The 22,934-nt window shown below is 43.4% G+C and overlaps 2 protein-coding genes across 2 annotated transcripts; one reads left to right on the forward strand and one right to left on the reverse strand.

The window, feature by feature from the left end:
- Positions 1-5,414: 5,414 nt before the first annotated feature.
- Positions 5,415-5,904, forward strand: DCS_00090 (uncharacterized protein; the record flags this gene model as incomplete). The annotated part of the gene is made up of 2 exons (XM_040797432.1): positions 5,415-5,435; positions 5,578-5,904. 2 exons carry the CDS (start codon positions 5,415-5,417, stop codon positions 5,902-5,904), a joined length of 348 nt encoding a protein of 115 aa, XP_040658315.1.
- Positions 5,905-13,105: 7,201 nt separating this feature from the next.
- DCS_00091 (uncharacterized protein) lies at positions 13,106-21,357 on the reverse strand (the record flags this gene model as incomplete). Its single annotated transcript, XM_040797433.1, has 15 exons — positions 13,106-13,249; positions 13,333-15,293; positions 15,360-15,515; positions 15,582-16,181; positions 16,248-16,394; positions 16,446-16,616; positions 16,668-16,838; positions 16,890-17,513; positions 17,586-17,615; positions 17,778-18,968; positions 19,029-19,169; positions 19,221-20,183; positions 20,289-20,636; positions 20,739-21,188; positions 21,249-21,357. The coding sequence occupies 15 exons, from the start codon at positions 21,355-21,357 to the stop codon at positions 13,106-13,108; spliced, it is 7,206 nt and encodes a 2,401-aa protein (XP_040658316.1).
- Positions 21,358-22,934: the final 1,577 nt, after the last annotated feature.

A 22,934-nucleotide genomic window follows, 5' to 3' on the forward strand; every position in this document is an offset into this window, starting at 1 on the left:
ATTCGGTACTACCAATTGTGCACTCTTGCCTAGTTACTAACTGGCACCCCTTATGCTGTTACTAACAGCTTAATTGATTCCCTGGTCCGTGCGATATACTTCCACTACCCCTCCTCTTGCGCACCCAAATTGCAAGAGAATTTACAATATTAATTAATATTAATCCACTAACCTATAGTACTCTTGTACTACAGGAGGCACTATATATTCCGAAACTGGAAGTCAATATTATCAGTGGGATACGTTACTACGGATCAGAGGGAACACTTATTAAGGAATCCCTATATAACTTAAACTGGAAAATATGCGGCCTACTGAACTTTCAAAAGCACGGCTTCTTTTTACAATAAGAAGGTCTAAACACACCTACTTTAAATAAGCCGAATTCAGCCCACTTCAGCTACGGCACCTAGATCGGTGCCTAAGTCGGTACCTAGTCCTATACCAAGACCGGGACCTAGACTAAGACCAGGTCCTAGCCCAACTACTAGTTCGGCTAGTATAAGGGACCTTACTAAGGCTACTGTGACGATATCGTATATCGTATTCTCTTCCTAGCCTACCCTACACCCTCCATCACGTGACGCGCGGACCGTCTGGGTATATAGGCCGTTACTCGCCGCCCTTGCTGTTTTCTGTCTCTTTTCTTCCTCCTTAGTTCGAAAATTCTACAGTCTTTGCGCATACTGCCTTCCTGCTAGTCAGCTTCGTGACAGCTACCTTATATAAAGACCCTATAGAGGACCCAGTCCCTATGGAGGCAACAGACCTACTAACAGTCCCAACTGCTAGTACTAAGGAACAGGTTATTTCGACTACTAGTACGGAATCCAGCAAACAGTCTTACCAAAGACTATTGCAACAAGCAGGCATTTGGTATATTCGACTAGGATATATTAGTTTGCCACTTTTGAAAAAGACTAGTAAAATTACTAGCGGGCTACCTGACCTTACATCTACTAAGGTTGCCGATTTCTAATGCATTGCTTGTATACGAGCAAAATGCATAAGACGACAGTCAAGGGAACCAATTGAGGATCCAGAATGTACACTTAACTCAATCGAAGGGGATACATTTGGGATTAAACCTATATCCTACGATCGAAAATCTATTGGACTAATCCTAATTGATCGAAAGTCCCGATTCCGTTAGGTATATATCCTACCCAATAAGGAAGGACCAACAATTCTCCAGGCTATAAAGAACTTCTTTCAAAGCCTAAAAAAATACTATGGCCGTTACCCAAAAAGGCTATTTTATGATGGAGGACCTGAAATCAATACATTGTTACAGGACTAATTAGGTACCAAAGGAATACTAGTCGATACGTCTTGCCCGTATACCCCCAAACAAAACAGACTTGCCGAACGGTATATACGAGTTATCCTGGACCGGCTACAAGTAACTATAATTTGGGCTGGCCTCCCACTTTTCCTCTGGTCTGCTATACTTCCTGCTATAGTCAACCTAGTTAACTATACTGCAATTACCAATAGGGACCTAAGCCCCTACCAATTGCTTAAGCAGGAACTACAAGGGCTAAAAACACCACCAAACCTTACAGCCTATAAGGCTATTGGTACCTACTGCGAAGTCCTAATCCCTTATCAGAAACGGATTCAAAGTGCTAAATTAGTACAACGCATAGAACCAGTAAGGCTACTAGCAACGCTAGGTTCAAAAACATACCTTGTATATATACCTTCCAGAAGGGCAGTTACGAAAACTGCCTTCCTAAAAATCCTAGAAGGTATTGGCCCTATCTCCCAAGGACTTCAACAACTACTAAGTCCTAGTCTCCAAGGACTAGAGTCAGAGGGGGAAATTGAGATAGAAGATTATATCTTACAAAATACCTCTAGTCCCCTAACGCCTAGGGAGACAAAGGGGGCCAACGGACCTACTAGTCCTACTAGGACCAGTAGGTTACAAGGAACCAGATTCACTAGTCCTACTAGGACCAGTAGACCTACTAGTCCTACTAGGACTAGTAGACTGCAAGAAGCCAACGGACCAACTAGTCCTACTAGGACTAGTACAACAGAGGGGGTCCTGGCCCAGGAAACGGAGGATCTACTAGATACCTCCCTTCCAGATGCACCAGAACCAGAAGACAACCCTAACCTAGTAGATCTTAACTTAGCGTATTGGATCCAGGACCTGTACTATTAAGCCAAAGCAAAGCAACTACTAGATAGTAGCAAGCCTACTAGCTGGAAGCAGGTACTCAAGTCGGACAATAAAGACCAGTGGAGAAGTGCTATATTCTTAGAATTCCAGCAACTTATCCAGGTAGGGGTATTCTATTTTATTCCTCTTCAAAAAATACCAACTGGTCGGAGACTTCTGAAAAGCAGACTTATACTACGAGTCGAAAAGGATTAGCAGAATAACCCTATTAAATTCAAGGCACGACTAGTAGCTAAGGGATTTATGCAAATTGAAGGCCTCGACTATATAGAGACTTTTGCAACTACTAGTATTCTACCTACCTGGAGGATACTCTTGCAATTTGTATGCGCAAGAGGTGGGGGTAGTGGAAGTATATCGCACGGACCAGGGAATCAATCAGGCTGTTAGTAACAGCATAAGGGGTGCCAGTTAGTAACTGGGTAAGAGTACAAACTTGGTAGTACCAAATTACATAAACGAATGCAATTATTCTTCTAACTAAAGTGCAAGGGAAGTACGGCTATTTATGCCTACAGAGTAGTACCTTGTAGGTCCAGATTGTAGCTGCGCAGTCACACTATAGTTTGATTGCCCGTTTAATTGCACAATGGTTTGATTGCCCGTTTGGTTGCACAATGGTTTGATCGCCGTTTCGGTCGCACAATGGTTTGATTGCCCGCAGTAGTACTATGGGCTGGCAATAACTAGTAGCGATTGGGAGAGCGGCAATTGTCATTCCGATCAATTGGCTCCTGTGGTCGACCGGCTACTACGTATACAAGTTGTATTGTAGTAGTGAGTTGGCCGGCAGTAGTACTGCCGTCAGTCGTTCCGAGTTGTAGTTCGGAGAAGTAGTATGTTGTATACTATTAGTCAACTCGATATGCTTACTAATACTTGCAGTATAGTATAGTATCTTTACTAGTAGTAGTACTACTAGTAACAATAGGATAGTATCCTATTTGGGTAGTCTTACTAGTATAAATACCAGTATTTTAATACCCCCTCTATTTAGCTAGTATAACTACTGCTAAATAGGGATCCCTTAGAGACATAGTAGGCCAAGGTAACGTTGGAAGAGATTAGCGGTAAGGGCCTTAGTAAGGCTATCGGCAGGCATAGACTTAGTGTTCAGGTAACTGATTTTGGCTAGTCCATTTGCTGCTTCTTGCCGAATGTACTAGAACTTTAGCAGTGTATACTTTGTTCGGTTATGCTAATTGGGATTATTGGCGTTAGAGATAGATCCATTATTACCGTACAAAAGTGGAATAGGCTTTTTAAGACCCTTGTCTATTTCTGTAAATAGACTATATAGCCATTTGAGTTCCCGAATAGCTTCCAGTAGGGCATCCGATTCTGCCTCTACGGTAGAAAGAGCAATAGTATTAGCCCTTTTTGATTTCCAGCAGATTGGTCTACCTAGTAGGGTAAAGAGGTACCTATAGGTAGACTTAGAGGAGTCTAAGTCACCTGCAAAGTCGCTATCGGAAAATCCAAGTAGATTGGATACTATAGACTTAGACCAGTAGCAGATAGCTAGGTCTATAGTTCCTTTCAGATATCGAAGAAGGTTCTTGCCAGCTGATAGCTGCAGGCTAGTAGCCTGGTGCATATACCGAGATAGCCATTGGATTGCAAAGGCTATATCTGGTTGGGTCAATAGCATAAGGTACATTAAAGTCCCTACTATTTGTTGGTATACCAGTTGGTCGGTTGTAGACAAGGGAGTAAGGGGCGTTATAATAGCCTGCTTAAGTACTTCTAGCTGTAGTGGTATTACTACTGCCTTGGCCTCCTTTAACCCAAATCGGGATAGGGCTTCCTCAATATACCCTTTTTAACTAAGAGTAATACCCTTAGTTGTTCGACTGATCTGTACGCCTAGGAAGAAGGCAGCCTGTCTGTAGTCTTTAATTGGGTAGACCTTGTGTAGTTATTGTTTCAACCTATTAATGTATGCAAGGTTTGGTCCAATAAGTAGGCAGTTGTTAACGTAGCTAACTATATAAGTACTAGTAGTACTGTTATAGTAGATAGCCGGATTAAATACAAGAGGGCTGTATCCGTATTGTTGTAGCAGTTTGGCAAGTGCCTCTTGCCACTTTCTAGGTCCTTGTTTTAGGCCGTAGAGTGCCTTTTTCAAAGGATACCTTGTTTAACTGCTAGGTTATAGCCTAGCTTAGCTAGTAGCTTAGCTAAATTATTAGTCTTGTTAAACAACCTAACTAATGCCTATCTGTTGCTAAAACAATAGTACTTAAAGGGCCAGGCAGCCTAACATTGCAATCTCTATGATTCCTACTATAACCTTACACTCAAAGGGTACAAAGGAATACTTAAGGCGTTTAATTCAGAATTCAACAGTTGCCTTACTTAACTTTAACTTACTGGAGTAAGTATCGACCTATTGGATTAGGCAAATTAATACCTTATAACTATTGGTTCTGTTTTCTTACAATAGGCTGCAATACAATGCAACAATCTCCAAACCAATGCCGTCTTAGGGATTATACAGCATCCCTTAACCTGCAATACCTCCAGACCAACATACTGGAAGAATATTAAAATCCTAATAGTTCCAGTTTCCAAGCATTTAGTTACAGAATAACTTAACTATCCAAAACACGAAACAATAGGTCTACTAGACCTAGTCGACCCAACCGACCCAACCAACCCAATCGACCCAACCGACCCAACCAACCCAATTTACCCAATCAACCCAACCGACCCAACCAACCCAATTCACCCAATCGACCCAACCGACCCAAACAATACAATCGAACCAAAAACCATACACTAGCTAAGGGTACTACTAGTTTCCTGACTGGTAACTACAGCCTATCCACTAGCTGCATGGGGTTACCTAATTCCTATTTGGACTTAGATACCGACTCTGATTCCAAATAAGAATTAGTACTATTACCCGATTTGGGTAATATTGGTATAATATATCGTATTGATAACAACAATACATACCGAATGGGCCTATTTTACAATACTGGCTCAACCTGTCATTTGGTCAATAACCGGCTTAAGTTTACGACTTTCCGACCCATTGCAAAATCCCAAGCAAAACCAATTACAACAGGAGGTAGTCCAATTTATCCCAAAGGTATTGGCTGTACTGAATTTACTATACTAATTCATACCAATCCATCTGTCTACAGTACTCTTGTTTTATAAGAAGTACTATATATTCCGAAACTAAAGGTCAGTATTGTTAGTAGAATTCGCTACTATGCATCTGGAAGAACCCTTAGTAAGGAATATCTATACAACTTCAATCGACAGTTATGCAAATTCCTTAACTTCTAGAAATACGGCTTCTTCTTACAACAGCAAGGTCAACAAACGCCCTATCTAATGAAATCAAATACTTCCTACTCTAGCTACTACAATAGTTACGGAATTACAGTCGAAATTCCCTCCCAACCCCCCCCTTGGGCTACCGAAACAGAGGATTGGTCGGCACCTTCAACAGTGCCTTGGTTGGCACATTTAACAGTGCTTCGGTCGGTACCTTTAATAGTGCCTTGGTCGGCACCTTCACCAGTGCCTCGGTTGGCACCTTCAACGGTACCTCGGTCGGTATCTTTAACGGTGCCTCGGTCGGCACCTTCACCAGTGCCTTGGTCGGCACCTTTACCAGTGCCATGGTCGGCACCTTCAACAGTACCTCGGTCGGCACCTTTAACGGTGCCTCGGTCGGTACCCAGATCGGTACCTAGCCCAACTGTCAGTTCGGCTACACCAAGGGACCTTACTAAGGTTACCCTGTTTAAAGACCCTATAGAAGACCCAATTCCTATAGAGGCAATAGACCAACTAGTAGTCCTAACTACTAGTCCTAAGGAACAAGCTCTTCCGACTACTCGTTCGGAATTAAACAACCAGCCTTACCAAAGACTATTGCAACAAGCCGGCATTTAGCACATCCGACTAGAACACATCAGTCTCCCACTCTTAAAAAAGACCAGTAGTATTACTACTAGGCTGCCTAACTTCTTGTCCATTTAGGTTGCTAATTTTCAATGCCTTGCTTGTATTTAGGCCAAATCCACTAGACAACAGTCTGGGGATCCTATCGACAATCCAGACTACGTTCTTAATTTAATTGCAGGTAATACATTTGGGATTCGACCAGTATCCTATAATCGTAAGTCTGTAGGTCTTATACTAATTGACCGAAAATCCCACTTCCGTTAGGTATTAATCTTACCCAATAAGGAGGGATCAACTGTTCTTTAGGCTATTCGGAATCTCTTCAAAAGCCTTAAACAATAGTATAACTGTTACCCAAAACAGTTATTTTTCGACAAGGGTATAGAAATTAACATATTGCTCCAGACTTAGTTGGGTAAGAAAGGAATTCTGTTCAATACATCTTGCCCGTATACGCCCGAACAGAACGGACTTACCGAACGGTCCATACAACTCATCCTAGACCGACTACATACAATAATAATTTAGGCAGGCCTTCCACTTTTCCTCTGGTCTGCCGTTCTTCCTACTATAGTTAATCTTATTAACTATACTGCAATTTCGAACTGGGATTTAAGTCCCTACCAATTACTAAAGTAGGAATTATATGGACTAAAAATGCTACTAAATCTTACTGTTATGGTATCGGGCTTAGCCCGATATAGGAGAACGAAGGGAACCAAGGGACCCACTAGGAGGAACACACACAACTAGAAGCCCTAGTTGTCAAGTAGTTTTCCCTCCTTCAAGTCTTTTAATAAACATCATTGAGAGTCCTAGAGCAGTCGCCTAGCCACTCCGTAACACTTACGGCCTATAAGGCTATTGGTACATATTGCAAAGTCCTAATTCCTTATCAGAAACGGATTCAAAGTTGTTAAAATACTGGTATTTATACTAGTAAGACTACCCAAATAGGATACTATCCTATTGTTACTAGTAGTACTACTACTAGTAAAGATGCTATACTATACTGCGAGTATTAGTAAGCATATCGAGTTGACTAATAGTATACAACATACTACTCCGAACTACAACTCGGAACGACTGACGGCAGTACTACTGCCGGCCAACTCACTACTACAATACAACTTGTATACGTAGTAGCCAGTCGACCACAGGAGCCAATTGATCGGAATGACAATTGCCGCTCTCCTAGTCGCTACTAGCTATTGTCAGCCCACAGTACTACTCCGGGCAATCAAACCATTGTGCGACCGAAACGGCGATCAAACCATTGTGCGACCAAACGGGCAATCAAACCATTGTGCGATCAAACGGGCGATCAAACTATAGTGTAACTGCGCAGCCACAATCTGGACCTATAAGGTATTACTCTGTAGGCATAAATAGCCGTACTTCCCTTGCACTTTAGTTAGAAGAATAATTGCATTCGTTTATGTAATTTGGTACTACCAAGTTTGCACTCTTACCCAGTTACTAACTGGCACCCCTTATGCTGTTACTAACAGCCTGATTGATTCCCTGGTCCGTGCGATATACTTCCACTACCCCCACCTCTTGCGCATACAAATTGCAAGACTAATCAACCCTACTAGTTGCATCCAACTAGCAGTATGACTCAACCAGAGTATTTGGAGCTGCATTAAATGCAAGCAGATTGTTCGGAGATGCATTGTATGGAATTAAACAGAATTCCAACACGTGCACATTACACTAATTGAGGTACTACCTCTCAGGTATAAAATAGTCCTACCTTTCCTATACTCTTAGATAGTTAGAAGAAAAAAAACACAACACGCACGCTATAAACACACATCAAGCAAGCACAAGAAACACAACAGTCTTCCTTTTTAAATCGTCCCTTGGCACTACTATTTGACTTATTCAAATCTATATTTCTTGCCCAGTTACTAATTAGTGCACTCCCTGCTATTACTAACAGCCTTAATTGATATTCATTTTGGATAGTCCGTACAACTAAACTTCCACTGCGCACCCTTCCTATTTTACCCCTTTTATTCCAAGAGGTATTTCCCCTTTTATTTTTAAGAATAGTATATTTATTAGTACCGTCCTTACTAATAATAGGAGGCAGTTAAAAGTTAACTAACTATTAGAATAGGAAGGGATCTAAAGTTACTTAATAAAATAGGTAGGTATATAATTTAAGGTATGTACTAGGGGGGGTATTAAGTTGGTATATATAAAAACCTATTAGGGCAATAACTTAGTAAAGGTTATTTTGAAAAATAAAAGGGGAAATACCCCTTGGATTATATTACAATGCTGACTAGCAGGAAGGCAGTATGTGCAAAGACTGTAGAATTTTCGAACTAAGGAGGAAGAAAAGAGAAAGAAAACAGTAAGTACAGAGGGGAAGGGGCTATATACATAGGTGGTTCGCGCATCACATAATGAAGAGTGTAGGGTAGGCCAGAAGAAGAATACGATATACGATATTGTCACAGCTACTTTATGCTATATATCGTACTGTATTGCTAGTATAGCTCCCTCTCTGGTTGTTTCTGTTTGTTGTATGCGTGTATCGAGTGTGCAGATTGTCGTAGAATGGCTACCCCTTACTACGAGAGAAACAAAAACCCCCTTCTCCATATATTCTTGAAGGGTTTCCGAGCCCTTTCGATTATTTCATTTCATTATTTATCTTCTTGTATATTTGTTTACGTACGTGTACCTTTTGACTTTTTTACATACCTACGCGTGCGTAATACTCTACGGCCCGGCTGACTGACTCAATTGATATTGCCGTCCGCCCGCCCGCCCGCCCGAAAAATAACAATGCAATGCATTTATCTCTACTATTTATTTCCTGCCCAACGCAGCGACCATTGCCGTTTGCCTTTGCGTTTTCCGTATCGCCCGCGCGCGCCTCGTCCCGTGTGTATTTTTTCCCTCCTATCGCGCCCCCTCCCGGCTATTTCCTAATCCGGTTAGATTCTCTTGTTTTGTCGAAAAAAAGGTACCGGGGTACCTGCGGGGCCGCGCACCCAAAATTTTCACGTTTCGTCGAAAAATCCTAACGCATAGGGGTTAGGCTAACACTAACCCTAGGGTTATCGGGAAATAATTTACGTTAAAATGGTTCACTACAAGCAAATTATGTCATTTATAATCCATGTATATATGATTTGATTGCCTTTATATAACTTAATGATTGACCTATATCTAGGCGATTAAGTACTAACAGCAGCACACAACGAATCTTCGGGATATAAATACCCGGGCAATGATTGTTTCGGGACTCCATCAGGACCAGTAATAGTAAAATCAAGCCAGGAATATGTCTGTGGATTCCCATAAATTGTCCTAATCGGATAGAGATAGCCAGCTGTTAGAAAAATCGTATTACATGCGGTTTGAGGAAGCCCAAGAAATCCTTGTACTAATGGATTCCCAGAGAGGACAGCATTAATATTATCGGGGTTACCGCAAGCAAATGCACTATCTCCTATATATGTTGTAGCTTCGTCGTCAACAGATGAACAAAACTTGTAGTTCCCAGTAAGAGGCGGTGAAAAATACCCTGTATAAACCAAAGTAAAATTATTAGCATTAACAACAATACCATCAATATTTCTAGTATTTCCATTCGAGTAATTCGTATCATCTGGAAAACTATTATAAATTGGAAAACCAAGGTTATTTGTTATTACTTGTCCGAGGGATGGAAGATTTTGCTCTAAATAATAGTTCGGCGATACAGGTAGAAGACCCCAATAAAACTCCTGAACTCCATACCCTCGACGAAAGGTATTGTGGTAATACTTAAGAGTTAAACCGGTAGCATTATTACAAGTTTGGAGACAGGCATTAGTTGGAATTCCAATAATGACAGTCCCAGTAACAGTACCACTAGGGAGAGCAGTAGAGGTAAATCCTGGTACCCCTGATGGTAATGTAGTTATTATTGTCGTAATATTCTCGGGGACGCCAATATCGACAGTGCCAGGAACGGTACTAACAGCAGCACACAACGAATCTTCGGGATATAAATACCCGGGCAATGATTGTTTCGGGACTCCATCAGGACCGGTAATAGTAAAATTAAGCCAGGAATATGTTTGTGGATTGCCATATATTGTCCGAATAGGATAGAGATAGCCAGCTGTTAGAAAAATCGTATTACATGCGGTTTGAGGAAGCCCAAGAAATCCTTGTACTAATGGATTCCCAGAGAGGACAGCATTAATATTATCGGGGTTACCGCAAGCAAATGCACCATCTCCTATATATGTTGTAGCTTCGTCGTCAACAGATGAACAAAACTTATAGTTCCCAGTAAGAGGCGGTGAAAAATACCCTGTATAAACCAAAGTAAAATTATTAGCATTAACAACAATACCATCAATATTTCTAGTATTTCCATTCGAGTAATTCGTATCATCTGGAAAACTATTATAAATCGGAAAACCAAGGTTATTTGTTATTGCTTGTCCGAGGGATGGAAGATTTTGCTCTAAATAATAGTTCGGCGATACAGGTAGAAGACCCCAATAAAACTCCTGAACTCCATACCCTTGACGAAAGGTATTGTGGTAATACTTAAGAGTTAAACCGGTAGCGTCATTACAAGTTTGGAGACAGGCATGAGTTGGAATTCCAATAATGACTGTCCCAGTAACAGTACCACTAGGGAGAGCAGTAGAGGTAAATCCTGGTACCCCTAATGACAATGTAGTTATTACTGTCGTAATATGCTCGGGGACACCAATAACGACAGTCCCAGGAACGGTACCAACAGGGGGGATTGTGCTAGAGTAAGGAGGCGTCCCCGGAGGCAGAAAGCTAGTTATTGTTGTAATAGTCTCTGGGATACCAATGATAATAGTTCCAGGGACAGTACCAACAGGGGGGATTGTACTAGAATAGGGAGGTGTCCCCGGAGGGAGGAAGCTAGTTATTGTTGTAATAGTCTCTGGGATCCCAATAATAACAGTTCCAGGGACGGTACCAATAGGAGGAATTGTACTAGAGTAAGGAGGTGTCCCTGGAGGGAGAAAGCTAGTTATAGTAACGGTTGTAATTGCTCCAGTTTGAGTAACAATAATAGAGGTAATGCATCCTGTAATGCATCCCGAAGAAGGAAGAACTGTCGATGTACCCGGGGCAGAGCCAATAGTTGTTTCAGTCACAATTCCACCAGTGACAGTAATAACAATACTTGTAGTACAGCTTACAATACATCCAGATGGTGGTGGGATAGTTATAGTACTAGCTGTAGGGCCTAGAGTGAAGATTGTTGTAATTCCACCTGTTTTAGTTACAATGATAGATGTAATGCAATTAGTAATGCATCCTAGTGGAGGAGTAACTATAGACGTGCCAGGTATCGGGCCCAGTATTGTTTGTGTAACAATTCCGCCAGTAACAGTAACTATAACCCTAGTTGTACAGCTAGCCACACACCCTAATAGTGGGGGGATAGTTGTAGTACCTGCTATAGAACCAGGAGTTGTAATGGTTGTGATGCCACCAGTTTCGGTAACGATAATAGAAGTCATGCAGCCAGTAATGCATCCAGATATAGGGAGAATTGTTGATGTACCAGGCGTTGCACCTATTATAGTTTGTGTTACAATCCCGCCAGTAACTGTAATAATAATACTAGTAGTACAACTTATAATACAACCTGGTGTTGGCTGAATCGTTGTCGTACCGGCTACCGAGCCTGGAGTAGTAATTGTAGTAATCCCGCCAGTTTCAGTTACAATAACAGTAGTAATACAGCTAGTTATACATCCAGAAGCAGGCATAATAGTAGATGTACCAGGCGTAGAGCCAATGGTTGTTTGAGTAACAATTCCACCTGTTATAGTAACAAGGATACTAGTAGTACAGCTCGTAATGCAACCTGGGGGTGGTGATATTGTTGTCGTACCAGCAACTGAACCAGGAGTAGTGATAGTAGTAATGCCGCCGGTCTCGGTTATAATAAAAGTCGTAATACAACCTGTAATACATCCAGAAGAAGGCGAGATAGTCGATGTACCGGCAGTTGGACCTGATGTTATTTGTGTTGTAATGGTACCTGTAACTGTAATAATGACACTAGTTGTGCAGCTCCCAACACACCCAGCCGAGGGCGGAATTGTTGACGTACCAGGACTTGGACCCAGTGTAGTTCTTGTTACAATTTCTCCGATAACTGTTACTACAACGCTTGTTGTGCAGCCTGTAATACATCCCGAGGTTGGCTTGATTGTTGTAGTGCCGGCTAATGAACCTGGTGTACTAATTGTGGTAATTCCACCAGTTTGGGTCACAATAATAGTTGTAATACAACCGGTAATGCAACCAGATGATGGAAGAATTGTAGATGTTCCAGGTAGTGAACCAGTTGTTGTTTGTGTAATAATTCCGCCAGTAACGGTAACAACAACACTAGTTATACAGCTAGTCACACACCCCAGTGATGGCAGAATTATAGTAGTTCCAGCTACTGAACCAAGCGTAGATAGAGTTACAATATTACCGGTTTCAGTTATAATAATAGTTGTAGTACATCCTATACTGCAACCTAAAGAAGGCGGGATTGTTACCGTACCAGCGCTTGGACCCAATGTAGTTTTTGTAATATTATCGCCAGTAACCGAAATGATAATACTAGTTATGCAGTTTGTAAGACACCCTAGTGGTGGCTGGATTGTTGTAGTACCTGCTATTGAGCCTGGAGTAGTAATAGTGGTCAATACGCCCGTTTCAATTACAATTACAAATGTAATACAATTTGTAACGCAGCCAGATGGGGGAAGAATTGTCGACGTTCCACGTGTTGGGCCAATCGTTGTTTGTGTTAAAATGGCTCCAGTTACGGTGATAATAATACTTGTAGTGCAACTAATAGTACATTCTGGAGATGGTAAGATAGTTGTTGTACCAGCTACTGAACCTGGCGTAATAATTGTAGTAACACCACCAGTTTTGGTAGTAGTAACAGTAGTAACGAAAATAGTAGTAATACAGCTAACTGTACATCCAGGAGTAGGTGCGATCGTGCTGGTGCCAGCTGTCGGGCCAAACATTGTTATTGTCGTAATACCACCAGTAGCTGTAATAATAATGCTCGTAATACAGTTGACAGTACAGCCAGCCGGCGGCGGAATCGTACTAGTACCAGCAGTTGGTCCAAAGGTGGTAGACGTAACCAGTCCACCAGTAGCAGTAATAATAATAGTAGTAATACAACTAACTGTACATCCAGGAGGAGGTGAGATCGTACTGGTGCCAGCTGTTGGGCCAAACGTTGTTCTTGTAGTAACACTACCAGTAGCGGTAACAATAATACTCGTAATACAGTTATCCGTACAGCCAACGGGTGGCAAGACAGTAGTAGTACCAGCCGTTGGTCCAAAGGTGGTAGACGTAACCAGTCCTCCAGTAGCAGTAACAATAATAGTAGTAATACAACTAACTGTACATCCAGGAGGAGGTGGGATCGTACTAGTACCAGCTGTTAGGCCAAACGTTGTTGTTGTAGTAATACTACCAGTAGCGGTAACAATAATACTCGTAATACAGTTGACCGTACAGCCAACGGGTGGCAAGACAGTAGTAGTACCAGCCGTTGGTCCAATGGTGGTAGACGTAACCAGTCCGCCTGTAGCAGTAACAATAATAGTAGTAATACAGCTAACTGTACATCCAGGAGGAGGTGGGATCGTACTAGTACCAGCTGTTGGGCCAAACGTTGTTGTTGTAGTAATACTACCAGTATCGGTAACAATAATACTCGTAATACAGTTAACCGTACAGCCAACGGGTGGCAAGACAGTAGTAGTACCAGCCGTTGGTCCAAAGGTGGTAGACGTAACCAGTCCGCCTGTAGCAGTAACAATAATAGTAGTAATACAACTAACTGTACATCCAGGAGGAGGTGAGATCGTACTGGTGCCAGCTGTTGGGCCAAACGTTGTTCTTGTAGTAACACTACCAGTAGCGGTAACAATAATACTCGTAATACAGTTATCCGTACAGCCAACGGGTGGTAAGACAGTAGTAGTACCAGCCGTTGGTCCAAAGGTAGTAGATGTAACTAGTCCACCGGTAGTAGTCATGATAATAGTAGTAATACAGCTAACTGTACATCCAGGAGGAGGTGGGATCGTACTAGTACCAGCTGTTGGGCCAAACGTTGTTGTCGTAGTAATACTACCAGTATCGGTAACAATAATACTCGTAATACAGTTGACCGTACAGCCAACGGGTGGCAAGACAGTAGTAGTACCCGCCGTTGGTCCAAAGGTGGTAGACGTAACCAGTCCACCTGTAGCAGTAACAATAATAGTAGTAATACAACTAACTGTACATCCAGGAGGAGGTGAGATCGTACTGGTGCCAGCTGTTGGGCCAAACGTTGTTCTTGTAGTAACACTACCAGTAGCGGTAACAATAATACTCGTAATACAGTTGACCGTACAGCCAACGGTTGGCAAGACAGTAGAAGTACCAGCCGTTGGTCCAAAGGTGGTAGACGTAACCAGTCCGCCTGTAGCAGTAACAATAATAGTAGTAATACAACTAACTGTACATCTAGGAGGAGGTGAGATCGTACTGGTGCCAGCTGTTGGGCCAAACGTTGTTCTTGTAGTAACACTACCAGTAGCGGTAACAATAATACTCGTAATACAGTTATCCGTACAGCCAACGGGTGGCAAGACAGTAGAAGTACCAGCCGTTGGTCCAAAGGTAGTAGACGTAACCAGTCCGCCTGTAGCAGTAACAATAATAGTAGTAATACAGCTAACTGTACATCCAGGAGGAGGTGGGATCGTACTAGTACCAGCTGTTGGGCCAAACGTTGTTGTCGTAGTAATACTACCAGTATCGGTAACAATAATACTCGTAATACAGTTGACCATACAGCCAACGGGTGGCAAGACAGTAGTAGTACCCGCTGTTGGTCCAATGGTGGTAGACGTAACCAGTCCGCCTGTAGCAGTAACAATAATAGTAGTAATACAACTAACAGTACATCCAGGAGGAGGTGAGATCGTACTGGTACCAGCTGTTGGGCCAAACGTTGTTCTTGTAGTAACACTACCAGTAGCGGTAACAATAATACTCGTAATACAGTTGACCGTACAGCCAACGGGTGGCAAGACAGTAGTAGTACCAGCCGTTGGTCCAAAGGTGGTAGACGTAACCAGTCCGCCTGTAGCAGTAACAATAACAGTAGTAATACAACTAACTGTACATCCAGGAGGAGGTAAGATCGTACTGGTGCCAGCTGTTGGGCCAAAAGTTGTTCTTATAGTAACACTACCAGTAGCGGTAACAATAATACTCGTAATACAGTTATCCGTACAGCCAACGGGTGGCAAGACAGTAGTAGTACCAGCCGTTGGTCCAAAGGTGGTAGACGTAACCAGTCCGCCTGTAACAGTAACAATAATAGTAGTAATACAACTAACTGTACATCCAGGAGGAGGTGAGATCGTACTGGTGCCAGATGTTGGGCCAAACGTTGTTCTTGTAGTAACACTACCAGTAGCGGTAACAATAATACTCGTAATACAGTTATCCGTACAGCCAACGGGTGGCAAGACAGTAGTAGTACCAGCCGTTGGTCCAATGGTGGTAGACGTAACCAGTCCGCCTGTAGCAGTAACAATAATAGTAGTAATACAACTAACTGTACATCCAGGAGGAGGTGGGATCGTACTAGTACCAGCTGTTGGGCCAAACGTTGTTGTTGTAGTAATACTACCAGTATCGGTAACAATAATACTCGTAATACAGTTGACCGTACAGCCAACGGGTGGCAAGACAGTAGTAGTACCCGCCGTTGGTCCAATGGTGGTAGACGTAACCAGTCCGCCTGTAGCAGTAACAATAATAGTAGTAATACAACTAACTGTACATCCAGGAGGAGGTGAGATCGTACTGGTGCCAGCTGTTGGGCCAAACGTTGTTCTTGTAGTAACACTACCAGTAGCGGTAACAATAATACTCGTAATACAGTTATCCGTACAGCCAACGGGTGGCAAGACAGTAGAAGTACCAGCCGTTGGTCCAAAGGTGGTAGACGTAACCAGTCCGCCTGTAGCAGTAACAATAATAGTAGTAATACAACTAACTGTACATCCAGGAGGAGGTGAGATCGTACTGGTGCCAGCTGTTGGGCCAAACGTTGTTCTTGTAGTAACACTACCGGTAGCGGTAACAATAATACTCGTAATACAGTTATCCGTACAGCCAACGGGTGGTAAGACAGTAGTAGTACCAGCCGTTGGTCCAAAGGTAGTAGATGTAACTAGTCCACCGGTAGTAGTCATGATAATAGTAGTAATACAGCTAACTGTACATCCAGGAGGAGGTGAGATCGTACTAGTACCAGCTGTTGGGCCAAACGTTGTTGTTGTAGTAATACTACCAGTATCGGTAACAATAATACTCGTAATACAGTTAACCGTACAGCCAACGGGTGGCAAGACAGTAGTAGTACCAGCCGTTGGTCCAAAGGTAGTAGATGTAACTAGTCCACCTATAGTAGTAATAATAATAGTAGTAATACAGCTAACTGTACATCCAGGAGGAGGTGAGATCGTACTGGTGCCAGCTGTTGGGCCAAACGTTGTTCTTGTAGTAACACTACCAGTAGCGGTAACAATAATACTCGTAATACAGTTATCCGTACAGCCAACGGGTGGCAAGACAGTAGTAGTACCAGCCGTTGGTCCAAAGGTAGTAGATGTAACTAGTCCACCGGTAGTATTAATGATAATAGTAGTAATACAGCTAACTGTACATCCAGGAGGAGGTGAGATCGTACTAGTACCAGCTGTTGGGCCAAACGTTGTTGTTGTAGTAATACTACCAGTATCGGTAACAATAATACTCGTAATACAGTTATCCGTACAGCCAACGGGTGGCAAGACAGTAGTAGTACCAGCCGTTGGTCCAAAGGTGGTAGACGTAACCAGTCCGCCTGTAGCAGTAACAATAATAGTAGTAATACAACTAACTGTACATCCAGGAGGAGGTGGGATCGTACTAGTACCAGCTGTTGGGCCAAACGTTGTTGTTGTAGTAATACTACCAGTATCGGTAACAATAATACTCGTAATACAGTTATCCGTACAGCCAACGGTTGGCAAGACAGTAGAAGTACCAGCCGTTGGTCCAAAGGTGGTAGACGTAACCAGTCCGCCTGTAGCAGTAACAATAATAGTAGTAATACAACTAACTGTACATCCAGGAGGAGGTGAGATCGTACTAGTGCCAGCTGTTGGGCCAAACGTTGTTCTTGTAGTAACACTACCAGTAGCGGTAACAATAATACTCGTAATACAGTTGACCGTACAGCCAACGGGTGGCAAGACAGTAGAAGTACCAGCCGTTGGTCCAAAGGTGGTAGACGTAACCAGTCCGCCTGTAGCAGTAACAATAATAGTAGTACTACAGCTAACTGTACATCCAGGAGGAGGTGGGATCGTACTAGTACCAGCCGTTGGTCCAAAGGTAGTAGACGTAACTAGTTCACCAGTAGTAGTAACGACAATAGTAGTAATACAGCTAACTGTACATCTAGGAGGCAGTGAGATCGTACTGGTGCCAACCGTTGGGCCAAACGTTGTTGTAGTAGTAATACTACCAGTAGCGGTAATAATAATACTAGTAATACAGTTAATCGTACAGCCAACGGGTGGCAAGACAGTATCGGTACCAGCCGTAGGTCCAAAGGTAGTGGACGTAACCAGTCCGCCCGTAGTAGTAATGACAATAGTAGTAATACAGCTAACTATGCATCCAGGAGGAGGTAGGATCGTACTGGTACCAGCGGTCGGGCCAAACGTTGTTCTTTTGGTAACACTACCGGTAGCAGTAACAATAATGCTCGTAATACAGTTAACCGTACAGCCAACGGGTGGCAATACAGTGGTAGTACCAGCCGTTGGTCCAAAGGTAGTAGATGTAAACAGTCCACCTGTAGTAGTAGCGACAATAGTAGTAATACAGCTAACTGTACATCCAGGAGGAGGTGATATCGTACTGGTGCCATCCGTCAGGCCAAACGTTGTTGTAGTAGTAATACCACCAGTAGCGGTAATAATAATACTCGTAACACAGTTGACCGTACAGCCAACGAGCGGGAAGATAGTAGTAGTACCAGCCGTCGGTCCAAAGGTAGTAGATGTAACCAGTCCGCCTGTAGTAGTAATAACAATAGTAGTAATACAGCTAATGGTACATCCAGGAGGAGGTAAGAGCGTACTAGTACCAGCCGTCGGGCCAAACATTATTGATGTAGTAATATAACCAGTAGCGGTAATAATAATACTCGTAATACAATTGACTGTACAGCCAACGGGTGGTAAGAGAGTAGTAGTACCAGCCGTTGGTCCAAAGGTAGTAGATGTAACCAGTCCGCCTGTAGTAGTAACCACAATAGTAGTAGTACAGCTAACTGTGCATCCAGGAGGAGGTAGTATCGTGCTCGTACCAGACGTTGGGCCAAACGTTGTTATTGTGGTAATACCACCAGTAGCGGTAACAATAATACTCGTAATACAGTTGACCGTACAGCCAATAGGCGGCAAGACCGTGGTAGTACCAGCTGTTGGTCCAAAGGTAGTAGATGTAACCAGTCCACCGGTAGTAGTAACGACAATAGTAGTAATACAGCTAACTGTACATCCAGGAGGTGGTGGGATCGTACTAGTGCCAGCTGTTGGGCCAATTGTTGTTGTTGTAGCAATACTACCAGTAGCGGTAACAATAATACTCGTAACACAGTTAACCGTACAGCCAACGGGTGGCATGACAGTAGTAGTACCAGCCGTTGGTCCAAAGGTGGTAGACGTAACCAGTCCGCCTGTAGTAGTAACTACAATAGTAGTAATACAGCTAACTGTACATCCAGGAGGAGGTGGGATTGTACTAGTACCAGCTGTTGGGCCAAATGTTGTTGTTGTAGTAATACTACCAGTATCGGTAACAATAATACTCGTAATACAGTTGACCGTACAGCCAACGGGTGGTAAGACAGTAGTAGTACCCGCCGTTGGTCCAAAGGTAGTAGATATAACTAGTCCACTGGTAGTAGTAACAATAATAGTAGTAATACAGCTAACTGTACATCCAGGAGGAGGTGGGATCGTGCTCGTACCAGGCGTTGGGCCAACTGTCGTTTTTGTAGTAATATTACCCGTAGCCGTAACAATAATTGTAGTTATACAGTTAATCGTGCAGCCAGGATGCGGTGGGATTGTGCTTGTTCCAGCCGTTGGTCCAAAGGTAGTAGTCGTAGCAATGCCTCCAGTAAGAGTAACAATAATTCGTGTAAAGCAGTCCACTGTACAACCCACAGGGGGCGGGATTGTGCTGGTACCAGCTGTTGGTCCAAAGGTAATAGACGTAGTTAAGCCACCGGTAGTAGTAACAACAATTGTAGTAATACAGTTGACCGTGCATCCAGGTGGAGGTGGAAATATGCTGGTACCAGCTGTCGGTCCAAATGTAGTGGTCGTAATAAGGCCTCCTGTAAGGGTAACAATAATCTGGGTTACGCAGTTAGTTGTGCACCCTACGGGAGGCGGGATCGTGCTCGTGCCAGGTGTTGTTCCGAAGGTGGTGGAAGTAGTGAAACCGCCAGTAGTAGTAACAATGATTGTTGTAACACAATTGACCGTACATCCTGGCGGCGGCGGGATTGTGCTAGTGCCGGCCGTTGGGCCAAACGCAGTAGACGTAACAATGCCTCCGGTAAGCGTAATAATAATTTGTGTTAAGCAGTTGACTGTGCAACCTAGGGGAGGCGGGATCGTACTGGTACCCAGAGTTGGGCCAAATGTTGTAGATGTAGTCAACCCTGCAGTGGCAGTGACAATAATGGTAGTAACACAGTTCGAGGTACATCCGGCCGGTGGTAGAATCGTGCTTGTGCCTTGAGTTGGTCCATAGGTCGTCTGCGTCAAGACTCCACCAGTAATAGTAATAATGATTTGCGTATAGCAGTTTGCAGTACATCCAACTGGCGGTAGGATTGTACTTGTTCCAGCAGTCGGCCCAACAGTAATAGAGGTGCTGAATCTATCAGTAACTGTAACAATAATTGTAGTAATGCAGTTGACGGTGCATCCCACTGGTGGTGGGATGGTGCTCGTGCCAGTAGTTGACCCAAATGTTGTAATAGTACGTACTCTACCGGTAATGGTAATAATGATTTGCGTAAAGCAGTTGGCCGTGCATCCCACCGGCGGGTCAATTTTGCTTGTGCCAGCAGTAGGGCCAAAGGTCGTAATAGTTCTAGGTCGACCAGTAGTGACATCCGTAATGATAATGGTTGCTGGGCAGTTGCCAATACATCCCGACGGAGGCAAGATAGTGCTTGTTCCAGCCGTTAGTCCTTGGGTTGACTGTGTAACTACGTCTGTAGTAGCCTCAGTGATGATGATTTGTGTAAAGCAATTGACTGTGCAGCCAACAGGCAGCGTAACAGTGCTGGTGCCTGCAATTGGCCCAAACGTCGAAACGGTGCTGTATCCGCCAGTAACTGTGATAATAATTTGCGTAACGCAGTTGGCCGTGCACCCGACTGGCGGAGGTATCGTACTCGTTCCGGCCGTCGGTCCGTACGTCAATTTTGTAATAATACCTGGGGTTAAAATAGTGATAATAACCCTCGTGGGACAATAGCCGACACATCCAGGCGTAGGCGGGATCGTGCTTGTTCCAGCCGTCGGCCCGTATGTAGATTCGGTAGTTGTACCGCCTGAAGGGCCGACAGTTATAATGATTCTTGTAGGGCAGTTTCCTTTGCAGCCAGGCGGCGGCGGAATGGTGCTTGTGCCTGGTACCGGTCCGTCCGTCAATTCGGTCGTGTATCCTCCCGTGCCCGTTACGATAATTCTGATGGTGCAATCGACCGTGCATTCGGGCGGCGGTAAAACGGTACTCGTACCAGGCGTCGGTCCAAACGTCGACTCGACCACGACGGTAACGATGACTCTCGTAGGGCAGCTGCCTATACATCCAGCTGGGGGCAATATTGTACTCGTCCCTGGCACCAGTCCAGATGTTACCTCGGTCAGAACGCCGGGGATCTCTGTTACAATAACCTTCGTAACGCAACTATTTACACATCCTGGCGGCGGCAGAATCGTACTCGTGCCGGGCGTTGGGCCAAATACCGTCTCGGTAATAAGGCTGCCGGTTAGGGTAACGATGATTTGTATTTTACAGTCAGCGGTACATCCTGGCGGTGGCATAACCATATTGGTTCCGGGTACCGGTCCGAAGGTTGTTACCGTGGTATACAGAGAGTAGGAGGTAGGATCAACGATAATAACCGTTCCTGTAGAAAAGGTCCCCGTTGGTGCTAGCGTAATCGTATATTGTACTGATCTTGTCCCCCTGCTCGTTAAGGTCGTATACGGGCCGGTAAATGTCTTCTTCGGCTCGACAATTACAACGGTCCCTATTTTGTCCGAGCTCCCTGGCGGTAGCGATAGCGTTACCGTTTTCGTGCCAGTTCCAATTGCGGTAATGGTCGTGTATGGTCCCGTAAACGTCTGCAGCGTTGTGCTTGGCGCTACTATTATAATTGTTCCCGTCTTGCCTGTTCCCGTAGGATTCAATGATATTATCGAGGGAGCTGTTCCAGTACCAATACCAGTAATAGTAGTATATGGTCCCGTAAAAGTGGTTGGCCGGTATGAAGTGTATGTTCTGGTCCTTATGTTAGCTTTACGACTTTAATAAGGCAGGGGGCAGATGGGCATGCCATACTGAATATTGTAGCTTTCTATAGTCGTTCCGGAGCAAATAATCTGAAATGGCTGAAACTCAATAATTACGGTGCCTTCATTATTGTACTGGGCCTTTTGTCCGTAAGCGAGGTATATACATAACTGAAAGACAGCTAATTTTGCTAAATGTTTAAGATGCATTATATACTTGCTATGCACCAGAGTCCAATTATACGGCCGGTTTCAGAGAGTTGTATGTGTATATAGTTAATATAAAATTGTGACTTTCGTGGAGCAGTTCAAAAGTAACTACTGTTAGAGATAGGATATGTACTACTAAAACAATAGCATAAGGCGATATTGTTGTATAATCTTTAGTAAAGTATTGTAATGAGATGCCCTTCCCAAGCCTGCTTATACGTGGATGCAATCCTTTTATATATCCCGTACATTCTTCGGCTTAGACTGCTCGTTATTTGCATTATCAGCCTGTACTGCAAGTATATACCGCAGCTCCGGGCAAAGTTAAAATGACAAGTCGAAGCTAGCAATAATCAATCACTACATATACTACGACCTAATCGGGTTGTCTCGTAAAGAATACTACATGCCAATTGGTACGAAAGGCTTAATTATTGTATTCCCCCCCCACTGTTGCGTGACTTATAAAGCTTAATGGTCGGTAAAGAGTACCGGATGGTAAGTGCCATTATCCCTAGGGTGGGTCGTTAAACACTATTAGAACTCAAAATATCAACTGGTACGATAAGGCAGGAAGCATTGCGGCCGAAAGTAGATCTGCTAAAACAGGAATATAATACTTAATGCACTGTACGTCCCAGACGTAAACGGCGATAGAGGCTATTTTTAGGCCGTTGTTAGCAAACCTTACTAGGCTAGCGAGCAATATAGCTAGATAATTTATCGCTTTAGTGTACTATGATGATTAAAACCTTGTCCTTTATTGCACGCTAAACGTTGCTCTGGCTATAGGAAGCAGTATATGTTATCCGATAAAACAACAACCCGCGCTTCTCTATTCTTACTTCAATCATCGAGGAGCGAGTAGCTCAATTCTTACATAACCACCTATGCTTGTATGT

Source organism: Drechmeria coniospora, chromosome 01 (assembly GCF_001625195.1).
Source record: "Drechmeria coniospora strain ARSEF 6962 chromosome 01, whole genome shotgun sequence".
NCBI classification, from domain to species: domain Eukaryota; kingdom Fungi; phylum Ascomycota; class Sordariomycetes; order Hypocreales; family Ophiocordycipitaceae; genus Drechmeria; species Drechmeria coniospora.